Raw genomic sequence first — 22346 nt, 5'->3', positions numbered from 1 at the left:
CAATCCTGCTCAGTGCTCCTGGGTGGCTCAGTGGTAAAGAACCCACCTGCCAATGCAAGAGACACGGGTTTGATCCCTGGGTCGGGAAGATCCCCTGGAGAAGAAAATGGCAACCCACTCTAGTATTCTTGCTGGGAAATGCTGTGGACAAAAGGAGCCTGGTGAGCTACAGTCCATGGGGTCACAAAAAGAGTTAGACGTGACTGAGCGACTAACACAAGAACTGCTCAGACCTTCACTATGTCTGCTTAACAGAAAGGGTAAAGACTAGGGGGGAATGACACTGACTTCAGACTCTGCATTCTTTTCTACACAAAGTACAGTCCATAGTCAAAATTAAGAGCCAGGAAAACAGAAAGTGTGACCAAGAAGAAGAAAAGTAGACTAGAGCAGCAGATCCCCATGTGATCCAGACGTTGAAATTTGCAGTCAAATTTAGCCATTTATAGTTGTTAAAAAAAATAAAGGAAAATAGAGACAGATTGATCAAAAGTTTGAAATTTATTTAAAAGAATCAACTGGAAATTCTAGAACCAAAAAGAAGATATCTGATATGATTAACTGATATGATGGGTTTAACAGCAGAGTGGTACCCGCAAAAGAGGTTGGTGAATTCAAACAAAATAGATTAGTAGAAAATAAGCAAACTGAAGCATGGTGAGAAAGAATGAACGGAACGAAATGTAAGAGATCAGCGAAGTGGGATGAAGTGAGAATCACCCAGTCATGTCTGACTCTTTGTGACCCTGTGGACTGTAGCCTGCCAGGCTCCTCTGTCCATGGAATTCTCCAGGTCAGAATACCGGAGTGGGTACCCATTCCCTTTAGGGAATCTTCCTGACCCAGGGATCTAACTCATATCTCCTGCATTTCAGGCCGATTCTTTACCAGAAGAGATAGGTGGGACACAGTCAAATGGTCTAACATATATGTAACTGGAGTATCAGAAAGAAAAAATGGTAAGAAGTAATAATTGAAATAATGGGTGAGAATTTTCCAAAGGCTCATGATAGATAGCAATCCACATATTTTAGAGAGGTGGCAAGGCCAGGGAGGGGCTTCCCTGGTGGTCCAGTGGTTAAGGATCCGCCTTCCAATGCAGGGGGCATGGGTTAGATACCTGGTCAAGGAACTGAGATCCCACCTGCCTCGGAGCAGCCCTTGCACCACAACGGGGGGAGCCTGTGTGCCGCAAGTACTGAGCCCTGTGCTTTAGAGCTCATGCTGTGCGACAGGAGAAGTCAGCATGCCACAAAGCAAAGACAAATATTTAAAGAGAAAAACAACAAATCCAAGGAGAGGAAATACTAAGAAAACCCTGCCTAGGCATACACAGACAAACTTCCAAGACCCAAAGAGAAAGATAGCATCTTTAAAACAGCCAGAGAGAGAAGAGTGTGCTCTCTGAGAAGCAACAGTAAGAATGATAACTCACTGTTAGCTGAAACTATGAAAGTCAGAAGAAAGTGGAATGGCAGCTTTAAAACTGCCAAAGAAAAAAAGAAGTTTCTAACCCGTTATAAATCTATACCCAGGGAAACTCTTTTAGAAATGTAGGTAGATGTTTATTACAGTGATATAATATCTATTTGGATATAATTATTTTCATTTTAGACCATTTCTTTGTTAGATTTTTAAGGGAAAAATTAGTTGCAGTGTGTTTTTTCAAACTACAATTTGCATATTTTAAAAAAAATGAAGTCCAATTAAAATGACATGGTACTATCATGGTCTGTAATGTTTTATCTGCTCCACCATATCTTTCTCTATTTGCATATATTATATATGATAAGTTACACAGATATCTCAGTATATATCAATGTCTGGCTAGCACCTGGGAGACCCTGGGGAGCCCCCTTGGAGTCTAAGGTATGGGCGGTGTTCTCCTGTGGCTGTATGTGTGTGCACAAGTCCCAGAAAGGGAAGCATGTACACAACCAAGAACGGGCTTCACTGGGAATCGGGCAGTGAGGAAAGTAACCAAGAGGAGAGGAGACGAGGAAGCAGAACCGAGACTGAGGTCATGAGAGAATGATAGCATCACAGAACTGAGTCTGATGGTCCTGGACAGATGGCCACATACTCCTTGTGGGCATCTCCTGACATGTCACGGTGCAAGCAGTTCCCCAAGAGCGTGTAAGATGGACATATAGGTAGTTCTCAGTGGAAAGATCAGATGATGCCTTCATTTCTGGCTCATTTCAGGAGCCAGTTAGTTATATTGCATTATGAGCAAAGACAATTGCCTGAGCTTTGTGTGTTTGGGGAAGGGTAGCTTGGCATTTCAAAATGGGGCACTGAATTTTAAATCAATAGAGAAAAGGGAAAAAAGGAAATTGCTGGGTAAAATGCAATTGTTCTGTTGATGGCTTTGTTGTGAGGAGGGCTGTGGTTTAGAGGCTCTGCCGAGCCCCGTCTGAGAGCTCTGCTGCCGTGAGGACTCTTGCCTTTGATTAGAACACCTAGACCAGCCTGAGAATACAGAAAAATTTATCAATTTCAAAAATTAATTTCTGAGAAGAACATATTTTTAGAGGGTTTTATGATGCTGAAAACACTAACCTTCCGATGGAAACAAGTAGATCAGTTGCCATTAGGTATAAGCAGAAAAAGTAAAAATGTCCTGATTTTCTAAATCCCAATGTTGTAAGTATGCTCTTACTCGTAAAACAAAGCACTTTTTTAAAATGACCACAACAAAAGCCTTGTTCGCGGAAAACATCATTGTCCTATGGCCTCAGTTCTCAAATACATGCAAGTGGTCAAACACTGGAATCCTGGTTCTCGTTTGCAAAGTACGAATTATTTGTGTGTTTAATTTAGTCATCTGAATTTTACTAGCAGAAATTATGACTAAATTATAGAATATTACATATTTTCAGTCTATAAAATGTACAGTCTATTGAGCTGTGATCAACAATTCCCTACAATTTCCATTAATATCCAAATACCAAAGTTTTGAAAAATTAGTATAGAACTCAAAATTTAAGATAAATATTTACTAACATTTTTTCCCTGTAGTTTGAGAAAAGCTGACTATTCTTCAGCTTTAACTGGATCTTGGTCAAGATCAGGGTACCTGTGTTCCACAAACACAGAGTCTGAGAACACTCACTTGCAGGCTCTTTATTATGAAGAGAAGTGTAAGCAGAGGAAATTCACAATATTGAGCACATTGTACATTTATTTTTCTTACAGAAGCATATTTCCCATCTTAGAGAAGAGATTTCACAAAGAAGTTGATGAGTCACAAAGTTCATTTTTAATGAATCAAAATAGCATTCGTTTCTAAGTGTTTAATATGATTTGAGAACCCATGTTTTTGTGGTACTTTCTTCTTGCTGGTCTAGAGGCAGGTGCTTTCATGTCAGACTGGGCCTGTCCTAACATATAGCTATAAACACATTTTTTTTTTTCTGGCCAGGAAGCAGATAAATGTACCAAAGAAAATGTTGTTTGGGAACTTCCTTGGTAGTTAAAGAAGTTGGTTAGGACTCTGCACTCCCAATGCAGGGGGCCCGGGTTCGATCCCTGGTCAGAAAACTAGATCTCTCGTGCTGCAACTAAAGCCTGGTGCAACCAAATAAATTTTGAAAAGTAGACAATATGTGTTATCTCCGCTTTCCTAATGGGAGAGGGCAATCCTGTTATGATTTTTAAAGGCTAAGTAATCCAAAAAAAAAAAAAAAAAGATGAACCCATATGTTACAAAATCCATTGACTTTTATTTAACTGAATGAGAAGTTAGGGTTAGTTGACGTACACTGCTGCTGCTGCTGCTGCTAAGTCACTTCAGTCGTGTCTGACTCTGTGCGACCCCATAGACGGCAGCCCACCAGGCTCCCCCATCCCTGGGATTCTCCAGGCAAGAACACTGGAGTGGGTTGCCATTTCCTCCTCCAGTGCATGAAAGTGAAAATTCAAAGTGAAGTTGCTCAGTCATGTCTGACTCCTAGCGACCCCATGGACTGCCCCCTACAAGGCTCCTCCATCCATGGGATTTGCCAGGCAAGAGTACTGAAGTGGGTTGCCATTGCCTTCTCCTGACATACACTAGGCACACTCAACCAGAGATAGACAGCTGAAACGTAACAAACATCTCCGGACATTTCCGGAGTGCATCACTGGGTATCTGTGATGTGTAGGGCACCATGTCGCATCGGGAGTCTACCCTCCCCCCACCCCCATGACCACAGGACCTGGCAGGTGGAGACATACCCAGAACAGTGAGAGATGGGGACACAGCTGTGTGACAGAGTATGGCATAACGTGCCACTGGCGTGGGTTCTTGGAAGGCCAGAGCCCGGAGGGTGACGGTCCCAGGTCACTGCGGTGCCCCTGCAGTGGGGACGGGTGAGCTCCCTGGATCCGCCAGGTTCCGCCCTGACTCGGCTCCACTGGGCTCTGTTGCTGACGGGCTTTGCTGTGTTCTCCTCTCTGAGTACCTCGTGCTCTCTGGTTGTTTGATTCTTCAGGATCCGCTAGTTCCTGGACTATGGGCATGGATGACTCGCCTAATGTCACGGATGATGCAGCTGATGAGATCATGGACCGCATCGTCAAGTCGGCCACCCAAGTGCCCAGTCAGCGAGTGGTGCCGCGGGAGAGGAAGCGTTCCCGCGCCAACCGGAAGTCTCGTAAGTGCCTCGGAGTTAGGTCGCCAGACTCGGCCTCCTGGGAGCTGCCTCCTGGCTCTCTATGACCCTATGACTCAGAGGTGGGATTTAGTGAATTGTCCGTGGTGCCCGGAGGGCCCACGTGTGGTCTTCAACGAAAGGATTTTGTGGTGGACCGTCAGCACTGGCCACTGGGGAAGGAGGTGTGCCGCAGCCGCCTGTCCACGGTATTCGCCATGTCTGGTCAGGCCTCCCCTGGTTCACACGTTGTCCCCAGGAAGGTCTGAAAGGGGACACTGAAAGACATTTCAGTGTCTTTGGTGTGCAGGGATGGATACACTGGGCCAGTTGCCAAGTACTGCCCTGAGGGCTTTGCTGGGGCCCTATTTCTTCCCCTCGCCCAGCATCAGGGACCACTTTCTGGGCTGGAGACTATTCCCCAGTGGTTCACTGCTGCCCGTGAACATGCTGAAGGTGAGCCCAGAGGTGGCAGGTGATTTTACGGTCATTAGGATGCTTAAGATCACTCATGTTAGCCTACGTTGATCAGGCTTTTTTTTTAAATTGCCTACCAAATAGAGGATATTTCCTGCTCCCTGTTACCTGCTCCTACCCACTGAATGACAGGTGTGGAGCCGCCTCCGTGGGCACCAAGCTGAGTCTCACAGGGACGGCTCACTTCAAGAAGCAGGTTCTCTGAATCCTTTGACATGGCCATGGTCCTCCTGTGTTTCAGAAGAGAGCTTACCGCCCCAAGCCTTGGCCTGCTACTGGTCACTCAAGAGACAGCTTGAGTCTCCACCAGCTCAGCCTCCAGGAATGCTGACTAGGACAGGGATTTCTGATGTTTCATAAAAAGGATGCCTGTTTGCCTCCCCTTGTCTTAGCTTCCAGAGTGAAAAGAGAGTGCCTCTCAGGAGTCAAGAGTTCAGTAAGAACTCAAACTCAGAGCCCCCCCATGCAGTGCCACCCTGCACTCATGGGGGGTGGCTGCATTTTGGGCTGCATACTGTGGACGCCCTGGTTCTGTTTGTCCCGTTGTCATGCATGTTTCCAGGGTAAAGAATACTAAACCGAATTGCCACAGACTCTCAGACCCTGCCCCTTTTATATCATTGCCTTTAGATTCTAGGGGACATTTTCTCCAGAAAAAGTAGGTTCCACTCAACACCACTTGCAGGGAGAAGCAGAGCCTCTCAAATTACAGAACTGGGGGGTTGGGGGCTGTGGTTCTCAGTCGGTGAGATAGGAGGCTGGTTTTGCCACACTCCTTAGAGGAGGTCCATCCTGATGGTACACGCTTCAAGTACCTTCTTGAGTTGTGGTTCTCAACCGTGGGTGCACAGTAGAACCTTCTGCAGAGCTTTAAAAACCCCCGGTGTCTAGGCCAGACTCAAGCCGACCACCGGAGAGCCTGTGCGGTGGGGTCCTCCCCGCGCCCCCGGGTGGTTGGTGTCACTGGAAGGACTCTTGTTCCACTCTGTGCGGCCTCTGCCACACTCCCTCCATTTTTAAAATAGAAACGTATCGTTCAGGGGGACTTTTTACATCTGGAAGAATATGTTTGTGGGCTCCAACATCGCTGTCTTTACGTTTTCCAACATTTCCTGGCACTGCTTTGCCATCCTCCTGGTGCTCCCATGTGAAAACTTGACTAGGGGCTTGCGACTTAAAGTTGTTCCTCAGACAACATGAGCATCTCTTGGAGGCTGGTTAGAAACACACGTTCACAGGGACCTCTCCAGGGCAGCTGATTCAGAACCTGCATTTAACAAGATCCCCAGGGGACCTGAGCACAGTAAGGCGGAGGTGGCCCTGGGATACGAGGCCAAGACGGAATTGCAGGGTCCCCAGATGTGCACGTCTTGGGGGGCAGACTCTTCTCCAGAAGCTCACCCTTACTCTCTCCACACTGTGTGCTCCAGGCCAGGCCAGCACGTGCCTTTTCTGAAGAGTGTGAATAGCATTCTTTATGTTTTGACTCACTTTCTTTCTGCATACTGGGAAGGTCTAGCCTCTTGTGGTTTGTGTCTCTTCTGTTACGTATGGCTTATCTACATCATTTGCATATTTTTCTCTTGCTGTTTTCATAATCAGAAATCTTTTTCTTAAATAGCTTTTTTAAAAAAATTAAATTTATGAAAGGTTTTTGGGGTCTTAAGTAGATTATCCTCAGTATCTGTCCTTTATTGAAAGTGCAAGTTGCTCAGTCATGTCTCATTCTGACTCTTTGTGACCCCATTGACTGTAGCCCGCCAGGCTCCTCTGTCCATGGAATTCTCCAGGCCAGAATGCTGGAGTGGGTTGCCGTTCCCTTCTCCAGGGGATCTTCCCAACACAGGGATCGAACTCAGGTCTAATGCATTGCAGGCAGATTCTTTACCGTCTGAGCCACCAAGGAAGCCCTTGTCCTTTATTACCATTCTCTTATTTACTTAACTAAACCAGTAACCAAATGGAAGAAACCATGTACCAGTAGACAACTTCAGTGCAAAGTCTCCATCGGGAAGAGCTAGGGAAAGCACTTTGTGGGGAGTCGACCATGGGGGCGGAGTAAAGAAAGGATACCAGGCCAGGGATTGCCCTCCAGAAGATGGGCAGGGTTGGGCCAGGGATCTCAGAGAAGGAGACTGCATGAGACAGGGGCCTGGCCAGTCCCTGGAGTCCCCGGCCGTGTCCTCCTCCTATAGGTTGTACGTCTGTGTTGGCAAAGAGTGTTGGCCCTGCCTTCCCGCCAGATTCTTAGAGAGACACATAATGTCAGTGGGAACAATAACACAGTCATAATTAATTTTCCTCTTCAGTCTGGCCAGAGAGATATTTTGCCTGTTTTTGTGGTTGACATAAAATAATTTCCTGTGGTATCGTTTCCATTCCAATCTTATGCAAAACAGCCCTATATTCTTTTTATTTAGCCAAACATATTTTGTCCCGTGATGCAGTTGCTACAACAAATACAGCTCTGCATGTATGTAAGTGTTTATCTGTGACAGGTTTCGTTTATTAGTGATGGCACCATACACAGAAATTTGAGATGGGGAAGTTACTCTGATTCTTTATAAAGGGATGTAAACTCCAGCTTTTCACAAGAAGTTAAAGGAACGAGAAAAAACCAATTTGCAAAATTGACATGAAGTTCAGCTTGGGGCCTCACCCTGGAACAATGCTGCATCAGATTTGATTGTTTAATGGTGGCGATGAGGCAAGTGGATAAATGAATAACCAACATATTTGGGCTATAACTCATTTAGCTAAAGACAATAACAGTCCAGCTGTTGCAGGAAACCAAACTGAATCCAGCCCATAACCTAGAAATTTATGACCTGCAAGCCACTCAAGACTCCTCGTAGATACTTAAACTTTTGCTTTCATGTTTGATGCTGGTGGCCAGGCTTACCCCTGCCAAGAGTCCTGCTTAAAGCCTGAAATATGCGGCCAGTTGGAACACACCCAGGGCACTGTAATGGATTACGAAGTTCCCAGGCTCTGTTCTGCTGTTTTCCCAGCTGGTACCATCAGGGTCTCAATAAGTAAAGTGTTTTGAATTGTGCAGTTGATGTCTAGCCTGTAAAATGTCAACACAAATGCACCTCAAATGCTCCCCCAGAATCTAGCCAAGGCTCTCGAATCAGCTGGTGCAGGTGACCGAGGAGAGCATTCTCCAAGCCCTTTGTTTTCTTCTTTTGGTTTTTCTTTTCATCATATCAGGGGAGGTATCCGTCTGGCCAAAAAGTTAATTTGGGTTTTTTCATTACATCTTATGGAAAAGTCCGAATGAACTTTTTGACCAACCCCATACTGTGTCCGGGCAGGAAATGGCAACCCACTCTGGTATTCTTGCCTGGAAAATTCCATGGACAGAGGTGCCTAGTGGGCTATACAGTCCATGGAGTCACACAGAGACACGACTGAGCACACACACACACAGACACACACACACACACAGAGACACACACACACACACACACACACACTTTGTCTCCAGGCTATTTTTTCTCTTAGGCCTCCCAAATGTTGGTCTTCCCGTGGAAACCTTAAAGCTGATGGGCATCTGAGGTCTCCTTCCCACTGTGATTCTGCGGGACAGGCTCGGGGTCTGGGGAGGAAAAGGGCCCTTGTGTTCTTTTCTCTGGGACTTATCTTCGGAAGAGGGTCTCTGCCCTGGTGGCCGTCTGCATGTCACCGTTAGCCTGGCCTGTCACAGCAGAGGGGGCACTAGGGGCTCATGGTTTGCCTTTTACTCTTTCCCAGAGGAGCCCAGGTCTTGTCCCACTGAGAGAGGCTGGATGCCCCCTCTCCTGCTGTTTCTCTCCAAGGAGGAGTCTGGGCCCCACCTGTGATGTCAACATGGAGTATTGGGCTCAGGGCTATGTTTCTATAAAAGTGCGATCACTTCGACATGACCTACAAGCAATCCACCAATGTCTTAGGAATATAAGCTAGGTCATCTTTACAAGAATGGTGTTTCAGTGTGAGGGGCCAGAAGTCTGATTCTAGGGGCTGCTGGGAAAGGAACACTGAACTCTAACTTGATTTAATGACTGGACTCTCATTCCACCTCTTACAAAGCTTCACCATTCCTCTTGAAGGGCATGTGACATGTTCATGTTGATTCGATATAACAAAGATCTTTTTTTACGACATATTGAGGGATGTTGCCATGCCATCACGTTACAGAATTACATGGAGAAGGAGGCTGAACAAATCTGAAAAATTATTGACCCTGTTTTAGGAAAATGGTAGCTATGCCTCACAAAATATTAGATTGAGTGCTGGATCTGATCAGTTCAGTTCAGTCGCTCAGTCATGTCTGACTCTTTGCGACCCCATGAATCTCAGCACGCCAGGCCTCCCTGTCCATCATCATCTCCCGGAGTTCACTCAAACTCACGTCCATTGAGTCGGTGATGCCATCCAGCCATCTCATCCTCTGTCATCTCCTTTTCCTCCTGCCCCCAATCCCTCCCAGCATCAGAGTCTTTTCCAACGAGTCAACTCTTTGCATGAAGTGGCCAAAGTTCTGATCAGTACTCAGGTTAATTGTAATTTTCCAAAGTGGTGTTTGAAAATGTCCAGAAATTTTCCCACTAATCCCATTAAGAAAAATTTCCCTGCATGTTACTACATAGTTCTTCCCTACTTACAAATTTTATATTCTTTTATAGGGCTAACAATGGAAAGAGCCAGAGGCGTTAAAATGAATGCTCTTAGAATACAGTAGAATAAGATGTTAGTAAAAGGACCAGAGTTTCTCAATCAAACTTTTGTCTTCTCAACATCATTACTATTTACTCAAAGCCTAAATATATTTCCAGCTCATTAAAGCTGGACTGATTGCCCCTCTGAAGACAGCTAAGGGCACCCACCCAGGCCAGAGGACAAAAAGATAAATAGAATAAGTCTGAGAAGGAGCTAAAGTCTCCTAAACCTGGTGGCGAGCCAGTGCATTTTAGAGAGCCGATATGTAAGGGATGGGCCTCTGGGGAGAAGTGCCACTCCATCAGCGCCCACTCCCGGCTGCAGGAGTAGGGTGGCCAGAGAGAATGGGGCTGACAGCTGCTCACTGACCCACTGGGGCCGACTTTAAGCCTATGGTGGGTGTCCAGCCCTTTGCACTGGAAAAGGAAGATGGGGAAGTGAGGAAGGTATTTGTAGCCCGGGTCTTCATTGGGAGGGTCTGGGAGGCAGGGCTGGACGGACCCAGGAAAGGGGCTTTGGGGGAGTTTGCCAGGGGTGAGCTGGGAGGCATAGTTAGAGTCTGGGGACTGGGGAGTGAGACGGTGCTTTCAGAACAGACGCCAAATCACCTGAGCCCTGGCTGCTACTGCTGCTAAGTCACTTCAGTCGTGTCTGACTCTGTGTGACCCCATAGACGGCAGCCCACCAGGGTCCCCCGTCCCTGGGATTCTCCAGGCAAGAACACTGGAGTGGGTTGCCATTTCCTTCTCCAATCTGAGCCCTGGAGGCAGGTCCAAAACAGGGTGTACAGGCCCCGCACCCAAGCCCATGAGGGCGGAAGCAGCCCCTTGCTCTAGAGTTGCTGGGACTTTGATGTAATGGAAAGCTCAAGTCTTGGAGTTAGAAAGGCAAAGCAGAAAGAGCTTGGAAGTGTTTCCCTGCACTGACTGGCTCTCCCAAACTGCGAACTAGCGTGTTGAAAAAGGGGGCTGGCTTCTGTGTCCCTCACCGTATTTGTCTGAATGGCAGGCACCCTTTTGCCCAGAGTGGTGGTTCAAGAGAAGAGAGGATCCGTGGAAGAGAGGAATATGAGACTTTGTCTTTTCTGTGTCAGAGAGCTATTCTGGGAGCAAAGCAGAGGGTTCTCGGAAGGGGGCTTCGGAAAGTGCCAAGCACCTTACTGACAGGAGGTGACAGTGGTTCATCGTCTTTGCTGCCAAGTTCAGATGGAATCCATCTCTATGCTTGAGAATCTGCACAGTCATAACACAGAGGGGACTGGCTCCCATTTAAATGGCTTGGCTTCACTGAGCCTGTCTTCTTCCAGCAAGTAAGGGTGGTGATGCCAGCCTCCCGGGACGGTTGTGAGGGTTAAGTGAGCCACCTGTGATGGGGTCTCACCATCCCCCTTCCCTTCACACTGGTGCCCAAGGGTCCCAGTAGGAATACGAAGCTGCCTGTAGATGTGTAAGGGCTGCGTGCGGAAGTCACCCAGGAGCTTGTGCACAGAAGACACACCCACCTCAGTATCACTTTGCTGCCATCACCCACCTCACTCCCCGAGCACCACTGTCCACCTCACTTGATCCGCTGTAATCCGTGGACCAGACCCATTTTGTCCCTCTCTTTTTACCCCCGGGACTCCGGTGCAGTGGCTTGCTCCTGTGCACAGAAGCCTGGGCTGTCAGCACGGTGTGTGTCTAGTACTGTTGTGCCGTCTCGGATACGCACTAAGGAGCTGGGCTTCATCTGAAAAGCGGGAAGGGATTTCAGTCATGCCCAGGACTTGCAACAATGCTGAAAACTCTGAGCCCAGAAAGCCATGGAGGAACTGTTTCATTTCTTTTCTCCCTGGCCAGGCTCCGCCCTCTCTCCCCCATCCTCCCCACTGCGTGACTCATAAAAGGCAGTCTGCTTTTGCATTTTCACTGATTGCTGTCTGCTCAGTGCCTAGCTAGCAACCAAAGAGATGGTGGAGGAGCGCTGGATGTGAACATAGCTACAGATGTAGGCAGGAAGTGGGGTAGGGACTCTGCACAGCCACGACCGTGGCCACACCAGCGGTTGTAGAAAGTGCCTGATACCGTAAATGTTGGGCCTCCCAACAGTGGCTGAGTGGTAAAGAATCCGCCTGCCAGTGTAGGAGGCAAGGGTTCGATCCCTGATCTGGGAAGATCCCCTGGAGAAGGAAATGGCAACCCACTCTAGTATTTTTGCTTGGACAGGGGAGCCTGGTGGGCTACAGTCCATTGGGTTGCAAAGAGTTGGACACAACTTAGTGACTGAACACATCAACCATAAATGTTGCTAAGAGCCGTCTCAGTGTGAGTGAACTTAATTCTGGGTCAGGCCTGTCACCACAAAGGCCATCACCTTCCTGAGCAGCTTTGCTGCATCGCAGTCAGATGGCAATGACTTAAGTCAGGGATCTGCGCCTTCCAGGAGACCAGCGTTCCTGTCCGGGATAGGTATGGCTGCGGCAAGGACTGTCTGATTCTCATTCCATTTAGGCTGCCGCAGGTCAGCTGTTTCACTCTCAGCTTTAAATGTTTCTCCTGACTCAGACAGTTGCCCCGATGTGGGCAATTTCAGTTCCCCCACCCGCCAAGGGCAGGTCCAGTCCTAGCAACACTCCTGTTTTTTCCTCCTGGCTCCTTAGTCCTACCAGGTTTTGCATGGTTCTATATATTCTTTTCCGCTGGTCAGGTGCTCCTGTCTGCTCTCAGCTGCTGTTCTGCATGCATCTCTGTGTCTGAAGGTGTATTCCTGATGTATCCTTGGAGAGAGAGGTACTATACATCCGCCTACTCCTCCACCTTCTTGTTCCTAAGTCAGGGATCTGAATCTCCCAGGAGGTCAGGACGCACTTCGGGGGTCTCTCCCAGAGACACTGGTTCTTGGTGCCCCAGGCTGAGTCTGCAAAGTCCAGTTTAAATCAACCAGCTTTGGGAACCTTAGCCCCTTGCTGTTGTCATTTGAATTTTGTTTTTTCTTTTAGATTTTATTTTGAAAGAATTTTAAGACTTAACAAAAAGTTTCAAAAGTAAGCTCAGAGAGTTGCCTTCTATCCTTCACCCAGCTCCCCTCAGTGTTAACACCCTACGCACTGTAGGACGATGTGTCAAAAAATTAACTATTAACTGAACTGCAGTCTTGACTCAGATTTCACCAGTTTCCCACCAATGCCCTTTCCTGGTCTGTGATCCTACTTCAAGCCCCGTGTTGGGTTGTCGTCTTCTCAGTCTGCTCTGATCTGTGGCAGACATTCGTGACCTTGACACTTTCGGAAAGTACCGGCCAGTTATTTTGTAGAAAGCTGTCAATTTGGGGAAGCTTGCTTTTAATGGACAGGATTTTATGTGAAAAAAAAGATGGAGGGCTAAAGTAAGGAAATTAACCTAAAAGGTTAAATAATTGACATTGACCAAAAAAAAAAAAAAACCCACAAAAATCCCACAGAATGTCTAGCATTGAATTACTAAGAATGACACACAGCTCCTGGTATTTAAGTCCAAAGGGGCAGGACTGGACCCATCATTTTTCTCCTTCAGCAGACAGGTCCCTCCAGGAACAAGGGCTGCATAAACGAACAGCTCTGATAGCAGCTGGGCCAGTTACTTCCCAGTGCCCAAACGAAAACATGTAGGACATCTTCAAGCTCCAATGTGAGTCTCTGTCATCCCGGACATGCTATTCTCAGGAGACTCATCAGAGCAGTCTTTAGGATCTTAGGGATTACAAACAACAACAATGACTTATTTCCAGATCGCTTGGCATTATATGACAAAAAATGAAAAAAAAAAAATCAGTGATCCAAAGAGCACGCATGTGGCTTTCTGTCCCATGGGAGTAAAACTCCGTCCGTCTGCCATCAGAATGAAAAATTGTCAGCGCGTGGGCTGCCAGGCCTGTCAGGGCACAGCTGTCCAGGGTGGGCTCTGGTTCGAGCTTCTTGGCCCGAGTCCTTCTCTCCCACCCTCCGAGGGGCCAGGGTCTCCATCTCTCCATGCTGCTGTTGCTCATTCCCTGTCCTCATCTCATAGGGTTTCCACAAAATTAGGGTGAAATAATCCGAGGTAGTGCTCAGGAAACGGCAACCACCATCATTCTTCTCGGATTCAACTTAACAGAGAGTCACCTGGGAGCACTTTGGAGGATTAAACAAAAGTTTTTTTCAAGGGTGGAGCGGGGAAGAAAAGAGAAAAACTTAGGATTTTTCCATAAGCCCCAGACCCCCCTGTGCTGCATGTTGACGGCAGAGGTGCCCCGGGTCGGATCCCAGGGCTGGCGTTCCGGGAGCTGTCACAAGTCCTGGGGCGTCGAGGGGCTGCTGGTGCCAGCAGAGTGACCCAGGCTGTCTATGGAAGGGCTGCGGGGCAGACAAGGATAAACATTTCCACGGTCTGTTCTCTGTTAAGCAGCTGCGGGGAGGGGAGGCAGTGGCATGTGACAAGCCGGGGAGCTCCGAGGCAGCCGGAGCGTTCAAGCGGGGAGCAGGAGTGGGGGCGGTGGAAAGGGGCCCAGATGTTATCTTATCAGATGGAAGCCAGCTCCCCCACCCACCCCCCCGGCTTCTTCCTCGCTCGCCAGCACTTGAGACATGCTATTTGAGAATGCCCTGTTTGATGGGAGGCTAGTTTCTGCTATGTGAGTCCCATATTCTGCTGATCCCCTCCTTCTCATACATCCCCAGCCCTTCTTTGCTTTCTGGAAATTTGCTGTGTGAGAGTCACCCCCTGTGCCGGCAGGGTGTGCTGCCCTGTGCCCCTTCCCTCACTCCACATCCCCATCAGCTCCTGGCCTCCTTGAGATGACACTTGGCTCAAGGTGGAGGCTCCTGTAACCCCTGTTGAATGAATGAGTTAACTGATGAGCAGGTAGACAGACACTGTGAGGGCCCTTTCCGTGTAGGACTTGAATTGGGGTACCGAGCTGATTTCAGTTCCTTGCATTACACATCTATAAGGTGAATTAACTTAGAGTTTTTAGCAAAGTGTTTGAATTCTTAAGGTCCTCTTCAGGGTTAATATATTCCTGGGAGAATTTATCTGAATTGTCAGGAAGGCCTACAGTAAGTAGGATTCCATAAATGGGGCAAGTTTTTCTTTGCATTTCTACCTTTCAGGGACTCATCTGGCAAGAAGAGGGACCTTTACTTACACTGGCTTTTCGCCATAGCAGAGAAAAGCCTGGGCCGGAGGGGTCTCAGGGGTCTACAGCATTAAAATGTGGGAGTAGACCATGAGGCTGAGGGAGCAAGGCTGGGACAGCACCGTTAAGCTTTGTTCTGTTCTCTGGCCTGCTCCCGGATTGGCTGGCCCGAGGCCCATATCTGTTAGGAGAGTATAGCCTGTTCTCTAAGGTGCCAGGGTCCTTACTCAAATATTTATATGAACTGAGCACTCTAGTTTAGGGCTAACATGTGAACAGAAGTAAGAGAGGCATCTTTCAAGGCCCACCAGCTCGTGTGGTCATTGTGCCAAGCATGTAATCCACGAGGGCGCAGAGCTGTGCAGAGCAGTGGTCACTAGCCCATGCCACCTCCTGTTGCCAAGGAAATGTGAGATGCCCTCCTAGTGCAGCATGGACTTCTTCAGGCAGAAGCTTGTATCTTGGATAAGAGGTCTCAGCCGTCCTTGTCAAGAATGAGAAATATTTCATCTTTTTTTCTGCCACTAAAATTATTCTTTCTTTAACAAACCCTTGAAGGAGTGTTTAAAGAACATAAAGGGTATTACAAACTAGTATTTTTATTGCTGCCCCATAGAACAAATTCCATTACTCAGTTACATGCAATCTGCCTCCAGCCAAGGCTCAGGAGCCAAGCATTTTGTCTGGATGAGTTAGATACTCAGTCTGGAGCCCAGGACGTCTGGGCTTGGGGGAGGGTGAGCTGGTGCAGGAGCAGCTGTGGCCAGGGGGCTCTGGGGCCCTGCTGGGCTTGGAAATGCAGTAGTGTGTGCGGTGGCCTGATCTGAGGGTACTCTTCACTGCAAAACTTTGTGCTGCTGTTAAAAACCCTAAGTGTATTCATTCTTTGAGTTAAAGAGCTGAGCAAACAATAGGCTCTCCATGAAGTATCTGTTGACTGATGGGTTAGGTGTTGGCCCCTGTCCAAAGTAAGACTTCCCTGGTGGCTCAGATGGTAAAGAATCTGCTTGCAGTTCAGGAGACCCAGGTTCGATCCCTGGGTGGGGAAGGTCCCCCTGGAGAAGGGAATGGTTACGCACTCCAGTATTCTTACCTGGAGAATCCCATGGACAGAGGAGCCTGGTGGGCTACAGTTCACAGGATTGCAAAGAGTTGAACACAACTTAGCGACTAACACTTTCCCTTTCCTGTCCAAAGTGCTGATTCCTGGGAGAGAAAAGTGTTCATTAGTAGATATTAGCCGCTGTTTGCTCTACCAGAGACCTGACTCTTTCAGGCCCTTTGTCCATGGGCTAAGTGGGCTTTTGCCCAGGGAGGCATTGATATGGGAGTTTTCTGCAGACACTTGAGATGGGGACCTCGCCTCTGTGGAGGCCTCAGAGGACATAGGCCCCCTTGTCATGGAGGGAATGTGGGGAATTAGATCTGGCAAGGAAAGTGGGAAACAATAAGGGTGAGCTTTATTTTCTCTGCATTCTGATCAAAGGCCTTCCCTGGTGATCTTGGGGGCTCTAGCTGATTGATGATTTAGAGTAGATGGTAGATCTATGACACATCACTTCTGAAAATAGAACAGATATCCCAAACTCTGTATGACTTCCATACAGAGTAGGCCAAATACAATTTATCAGTTCAGGAAAATGTAATTAGGAAACCTTTCAAATGAAAAGACCAGTCTTGGAAGGGCCAGCTGCCTCATCCTTCAGCCTTATCCAGCCTCTATTTTGACACCGAACCTGATCACACTAAACAATGGAAACCCCATAATGTCAGGCAAATGTAAGCCAATTCTCAGTCAGTGAAATATGAGTGTTCCTCTGACCGCCAGTTGTAAACCTCAGGGCGAGAGGTCACGGGTCCTTCTTGAGCCGTGTGTGTCTCACAGAGAACATCCACCAAGCCCACTCAGAGGTTTGGCTGTTTGCTCCTTGGCATCGAGTCCACGAGGAGTCAGTGGTTCTTCTCTGTAGAGGCTCTTTGAGGAGTTGAGACCAAGACCACAGCGCTCGTGGGGGGCTCATCCTGACGACTCCCCCCTTGTGCCGGGTTCCATTAATACCTTGCTGGGGGGGCCTCTGCAGAGGTACGTCCCTGCAGATTTGCGGGATCATCTCACCTTATTTGCATCATTGGAACGTGTGTTTTCCTGTACTCTGGAATTCCTTAACAGCTCTGATCTGCTCCTTGTGCTGGGAAAGACTGCACTCTCAACACGCCACCTGCGTTTTGTAGTTCGCACCCTTTCTCAGACACCTCATCAGGGTGGGCCTCTCCCCGCTCCACTCCGCCTAGGCGGTCCCCTCTCTGCCTGACTCTTCAGGGCGGTGCCTGGGTCATCTCCAGGGCAGCCTCTGGCAGCCTGTAGATTTTTTTTTCCTGCCCTGAAAACAGCCAGTCAGCCAGGGCTCTTTGGCAGGGGTAGGGTGGGGCTGGGGGTCATGAGTGCTGTGGCTTCTCGGGGAAGGGGCCTGGCTGCTAACACTGCCCTCTCTTCTCACCCCTTCGTCTCTGGCCCTGGCAGTGCGGAGGACCCTGAAGAGTGGCCTGACTCCGGAAGAAGCGCGGGCCCTGGGCCTGGTGGGCACCTCGGAGCTGCAGCTGTGACCCCCACAGTGCCCTCAGAAGCATGTCTGTGCTGAGTGAGAGCTCCTGCTTGGGGGGAGCCCCTCCGGTGGGAGGTGCGGAGACTCTAACGCCTGAAGCTTCTGAAGGGGGAGCACGCGTGTCTCGGTGTCACCGCCTGGCTTGTGACACGGATCCCAGCGTCCCCTTCCTGTACTTTCTTCATCGTGTCCGCTGTGTGTCTCTTCTTTCCTTGACACCTGGCTTAGTAGTTCCAAAGCGTGACACTTTTTCTGTGCAGGAGCAGATCACTTCCGTCACGGTTACCATGGTCATGAGGCAGTTTGATTAGGTTCACAGACTGGGTCCCTCCACAACACCAAAACATGCAGATGTCAACTCCAAAACAGAAAGCACAGATTGTTTACTGATTGTGGATTTTAGATGTACTATTAATAAATGTTTATATAAATTCATAAATGTACACCCTGTTTCAAATACTAAATAAACAGAGTTTAATGCCGTAACTGGAAACCTTTATTCTCCTGCCTAGAACCTTAAATAGCTCCATAGGCTTGGCTCCTTCTGGATCCACAAAACCTCTTCTCAGGTTCATGAGAAGGACCCTGACTCCGTATGGCCTCCAAGCCCTTTGAATTTCCTTTTATTTGTTAACTGAGTGAGAAACGCTGACGTGTGCTCTTTGTAACTCCAGGTTAATTAGGCACAGTCTTCCTGGCAGTACAAGTTAGCAATAACCTCCCATGGATCACCTTACCCGCATGCTTTGTTTTTGCTCCTTTGTGATGCTGAAGCAATAACTAGAGTAGTGTTTAACAAATCTAAATTCTGCAACTCACTCACTGGCCTCTAATGTAAAATTCTCAAAGAATTTACCAAGTCACCAAAAGAAAAATGAAAAGTTGAAGCTTTGTCTGCGGAGAACTTCAGAATGAGAAGTACTGTCCTTGGTGCTCAAGCGCAGCCATCAGGCGTCTAGAGGGGAAGATGCTGCGCGGGGCTGCAACCGCAGAGCCACTCTGAGGGGCCTGAAGCCCTCCACGGAGACCTTCGGCCCCTCACAGGGTGCATGGCTCCCTCTGAAGAACCTCCATCTCTGGAAACAGGGGACAGTTAACAATTGCCATGGCTCAGTCATGTCCGACTCTTTGCGACCCCATGAACTGTAGCCCACCAGGCTCCTCTGTCCATGGGATTCTCTAGGCAAGAATAGTGGAGTGGGTTGCCATTTCCTTTTTCAGGGGATCTTCCCAACCCAGGGATCAAACCCAGGTCTCCCACACTGCAGGCAGATTCTTTACCGTCTGAGCCAGCAGGGAAGCCCAGTATTCAAGGGGGTGGTGTCAAAAGATGGTCAGGTCACCAATTCTACCAGTGTCTCACTTCCAGAACCTCTGTGACCCTGTGTTCCTGAATCTGGGCAGGTATCCTGTACAGACAGGATGCAGTCATGTGGTCTGAAGAGCTAAGATAATATATTCACCCCATTGGCCTTTGTGATTTTGACACCCCCCCCCACCCCCGCCGCAACCTTCTGTGTCTTCACTCTCTGGGAGACAGGGAGCTCTTTCAAATAGGCATTTGTCAAATAATACGTGAGTACCCCAGAGAGCCTAGAACCTGCAGGAGTTAGGTCTGTGTATTTCAGACAGCTGAGTTTATTTAATCACTTTATTGAAAAAGGTACATAGGGTATTAATGTTTATTTCCTTATGGTTCTAAATAATATGTATTATATTCCACAGGTGGTTTAGTGGTTTGTCAAAGCCTCAGCCTAGAATATGAACATGGAATTTCTGTATCACTGGGGATCATGATCGGCAAAGAAAAGGAAGATGAATTTTTTTCCACGCATTTAATGAACAAGTATTTTGATGCCCTTTTAGGGGTCCCTGGTGTTCTGCTGAGAGTTACTGCTGTAGAATAAAAGGTCACATTTGGAAAGTGACTGAATAAATCTAATGTTAATTTTATTTTAGGGATTAAAATATTCTCAGAGGGAGCAAACTAAGTCAGCTAATTTCTTGGTTACAGCTAGGTAAAGAAGGCCTCTTTTTACTGGGAATTGGTTTAGTAGTTTTTAGTGAATCTGAGTGATTTTCTTCTGTAGTTCATTTCCTCTCTCCTTGTCGCCATTCATTCTGTCTGCCTCTGTTGGTGTTTTTAATTCAAGACGTTAAATGTTTCTTAAAGACTTTTGAGAAGCATTAAAGTGAATAGTACTTTGCACTGTGAGATGTTGCTAATTGTGCTGGTCATCACTATATGTATTCTTGTGCCTATTTCTTAATCTGGGTTGAAATTACAAAACTGCTGATAAAGAAAGGCAAATACTTTTCTTTTAAAGATACCTGTGTTTTAGTTTCTTTGGAGTCTTGAGGGTTTTCTTTTTTTTTTCTATTTAAAAATACACTTACTGAGAAAGTTTAGGGTGGAGGAGAGGGTGCACAATGATATACCATGCTTATGGATGGGAAGAATACTATTAAAATAACTATGCTATTACACTCAGGCAATCTACAGATTCAATGCAATCTCTATCAAAATACCAATACTGTGTTTCACAGTCATAGAACAAATAATTCTAAAATTTTATGGAGACACAAATGATACTGAATAGCCAAAATGATCATGAGAAAGAACAAAGTTAGAGGCATCATGGTCCCTGATTTCAAACTGTACTGCAAAGCTACAGTCATCAACAGTATGGAACCAGTACAAAACAAACACACAGATCAATGGAACAGAATGGACAGCCCACAAATGCACCCACACTTATATTGTCAATCTGTGACAAAGGAGGCAAGAATATACAATGGGGAAGATATAGCCTCTTAAACAGTGTTGGATAAATGGACAGCTGCATGCAAGAGAGCCAACCTGCTCTACTGTCACACCACACACAGAAGTAAACTCAAAGTGGATTAAAGACTTAGACCTAAGGCCTGAAACCACAAAGCTTCTAGAAGAAAACATAGGTGGTGTGGTCTTTGACATATAGCTCAAAGAGCTATATATATTTTGCTCAGGCAAAGGAAACAAAAAATCAACAAACGGGACTACATGAAATTAAAAAGCTTTTGCACATTGAGAGAAACTATACACAAAATGAAAAGACCACTTACAGCATGGGAGAAGACATTTGCAAACAATATATCTGATGAGGGATTAGTATCCAGAATATCCAAAGAATATCTACAACTCAATGTAAGGAAAAAAAACTGATTATGAATAGATATTTTTCCAAAGAAAACATACAGATGGCCAACAGGCATCTGAAAAGATGCTCAACATCATTAATCATCAGAGAACTGCGAATCAAAGCTATAATGAAATATCTGTTAGAATGGTTATTATAAAATATAAGACAACGAATAACAAGTGTTGGGGAAAATGTGGAGAAAAGGGAAACCTTGTTGGTGGGGATGCACGTTGGTATAGCCGCTGCGGGAGACAGGATACGGGTCCCGCAAAACAATTAAAACTAGAGCGGTGATATGATCTAGCGATTCCACTCCTGGGCACTCATCTGAAGAAAGCGAAGACACTAATCAGAAAAGATACATGCACCCCTGTGTTTATTGCAGCATTATTTATAATAGCCCAAATTGGAAGCAACCTAAGTGCCCATCAACAGATGAATGAGTAAAAAAGGTGTGATGTCTATGTGCACACGTGCTGAGTGGTGTGTGAGTCATAAAAAGATGAAATCTTGCCATTGTGACAACAGGGATGGAACTAGGGAGTATTATGTTAAGTAAAATTACAGAATGACGAAGACTGTATGATTTTACTTATATATGGAATCTAAAAATGAAAATAAACATAATAAAACAGATTCACAGATATAGAGGAAATAGGTGGTTGCCTGAGGGGAGGGCTGGGGGAAGGAGAGAAATAAGAGGGAAATTATGAGGTATTACGAGGTGCGAACTTCCAGTTATAAAATAAATGAGTCACAGCTATGAAATATAGTCAATAATTACATAATATTTTTTTTACAGTGACAGATGGTAACTAGACATGGTGATATTTTGAAATGTATAGAAACATTGAATGACTATATTGTATACTGGGAACTAACGCAAAGTTCAATTATACTTAAAAACAAACTTTAGGAGAAAGAGGTCAGATTTGTGGTTGCCATAGGCAGCAGGTGGGGGGAGGAGGAATTGGATGAAGGCATTCAAAAGGTACAAAGTTTCAATTATAAGATAAGTAAGTACTAGGGGCGTAATGTACATGATAAATATGATTTACACTGCTGTATGTTATATATAAGGTTGTTTAGAGAGTAAATCCTAGATGTTCTTATCACAGAAATACTTTTTTCTGTTTCTTTAATTTTGCATCTACATGAAATGGGTGTTGATTAAACTTACTGTGTAATCATTTCACGATGTATGTAAGTCAAATCATTGGACTGTATACCTTAAACATATACAGGGCTATATGTCAATTATATCTCAGTAAAACTGGAAGCAAAGATACTCCATCGAGGATGAGCACAGCACGTTACAGATATGGCATGAATCCCCCAGGAGGTAAGCAGACACCTTCTGTCCCTGTGTGAGCAGCAGGCTTCTTGGACTGTGACAGGTCCCCGCAGCACCTGGACTATTCAGTTGGCCCAGATAAGCAGAGGCCCGGGCTTTTGCTCTATCAGAAAAAAATCCAGAAAGCTCACTTCCCTTCAGAGACTCCTTGCCCCTTGACAGCTTCTGCCTAGCGGGGCTTTCAACACTGCTCTGCTTTGTGGGAGGGGGTTCCACTGGGCGACAGTCAGGTACTTCTGGGCAGGGCAGTGGGCCAAGAAAC

At 46.7% G+C, this 22346-nt stretch overlaps 1 protein-coding gene across 10 annotated transcripts in view; it reads left to right on the top strand.

The window, feature by feature from the left end:
• FHOD3 (formin homology 2 domain containing 3) overlaps positions 1-18034 on the top strand; it is a 521961-nt gene extending 503927 nt beyond the window's left edge. For 9 of the 10 annotated variants that reach the window (XM_027526417.1, XM_027526409.1, XM_027526413.1 and 6 more), the window contains 2 exons: positions 4476-4637; positions 17467-17991. In XM_027526417.1, coding sequence (XP_027382218.1) covers positions 4476-4637; positions 17467-17549 — 245 coding nt within the window. In that variant the 3' untranslated portion in view covers positions 17550-17991. Of the gene's footprint in view, positions 1-4475; positions 4638-17466 lie in introns of all 10 variants that reach the window. The other variant, XM_027526407.1, reaches the window with a different exon arrangement.
• The last annotated feature ends 4312 nt before the right edge of the window (positions 18035-22346 follow it).

The sequence above is a fragment of the Bos indicus x Bos taurus genome, chromosome 24, assembly GCF_003369695.1.
Source record: "Bos indicus x Bos taurus breed Angus x Brahman F1 hybrid chromosome 24, Bos_hybrid_MaternalHap_v2.0, whole genome shotgun sequence".
Classification (NCBI taxonomy): domain Eukaryota; kingdom Metazoa; phylum Chordata; class Mammalia; order Artiodactyla; family Bovidae; genus Bos; species Bos indicus x Bos taurus.
Note: the sequence above shows the minus strand (reverse complement) of the source record. Positions and strands in the feature narration are given on the sequence as shown.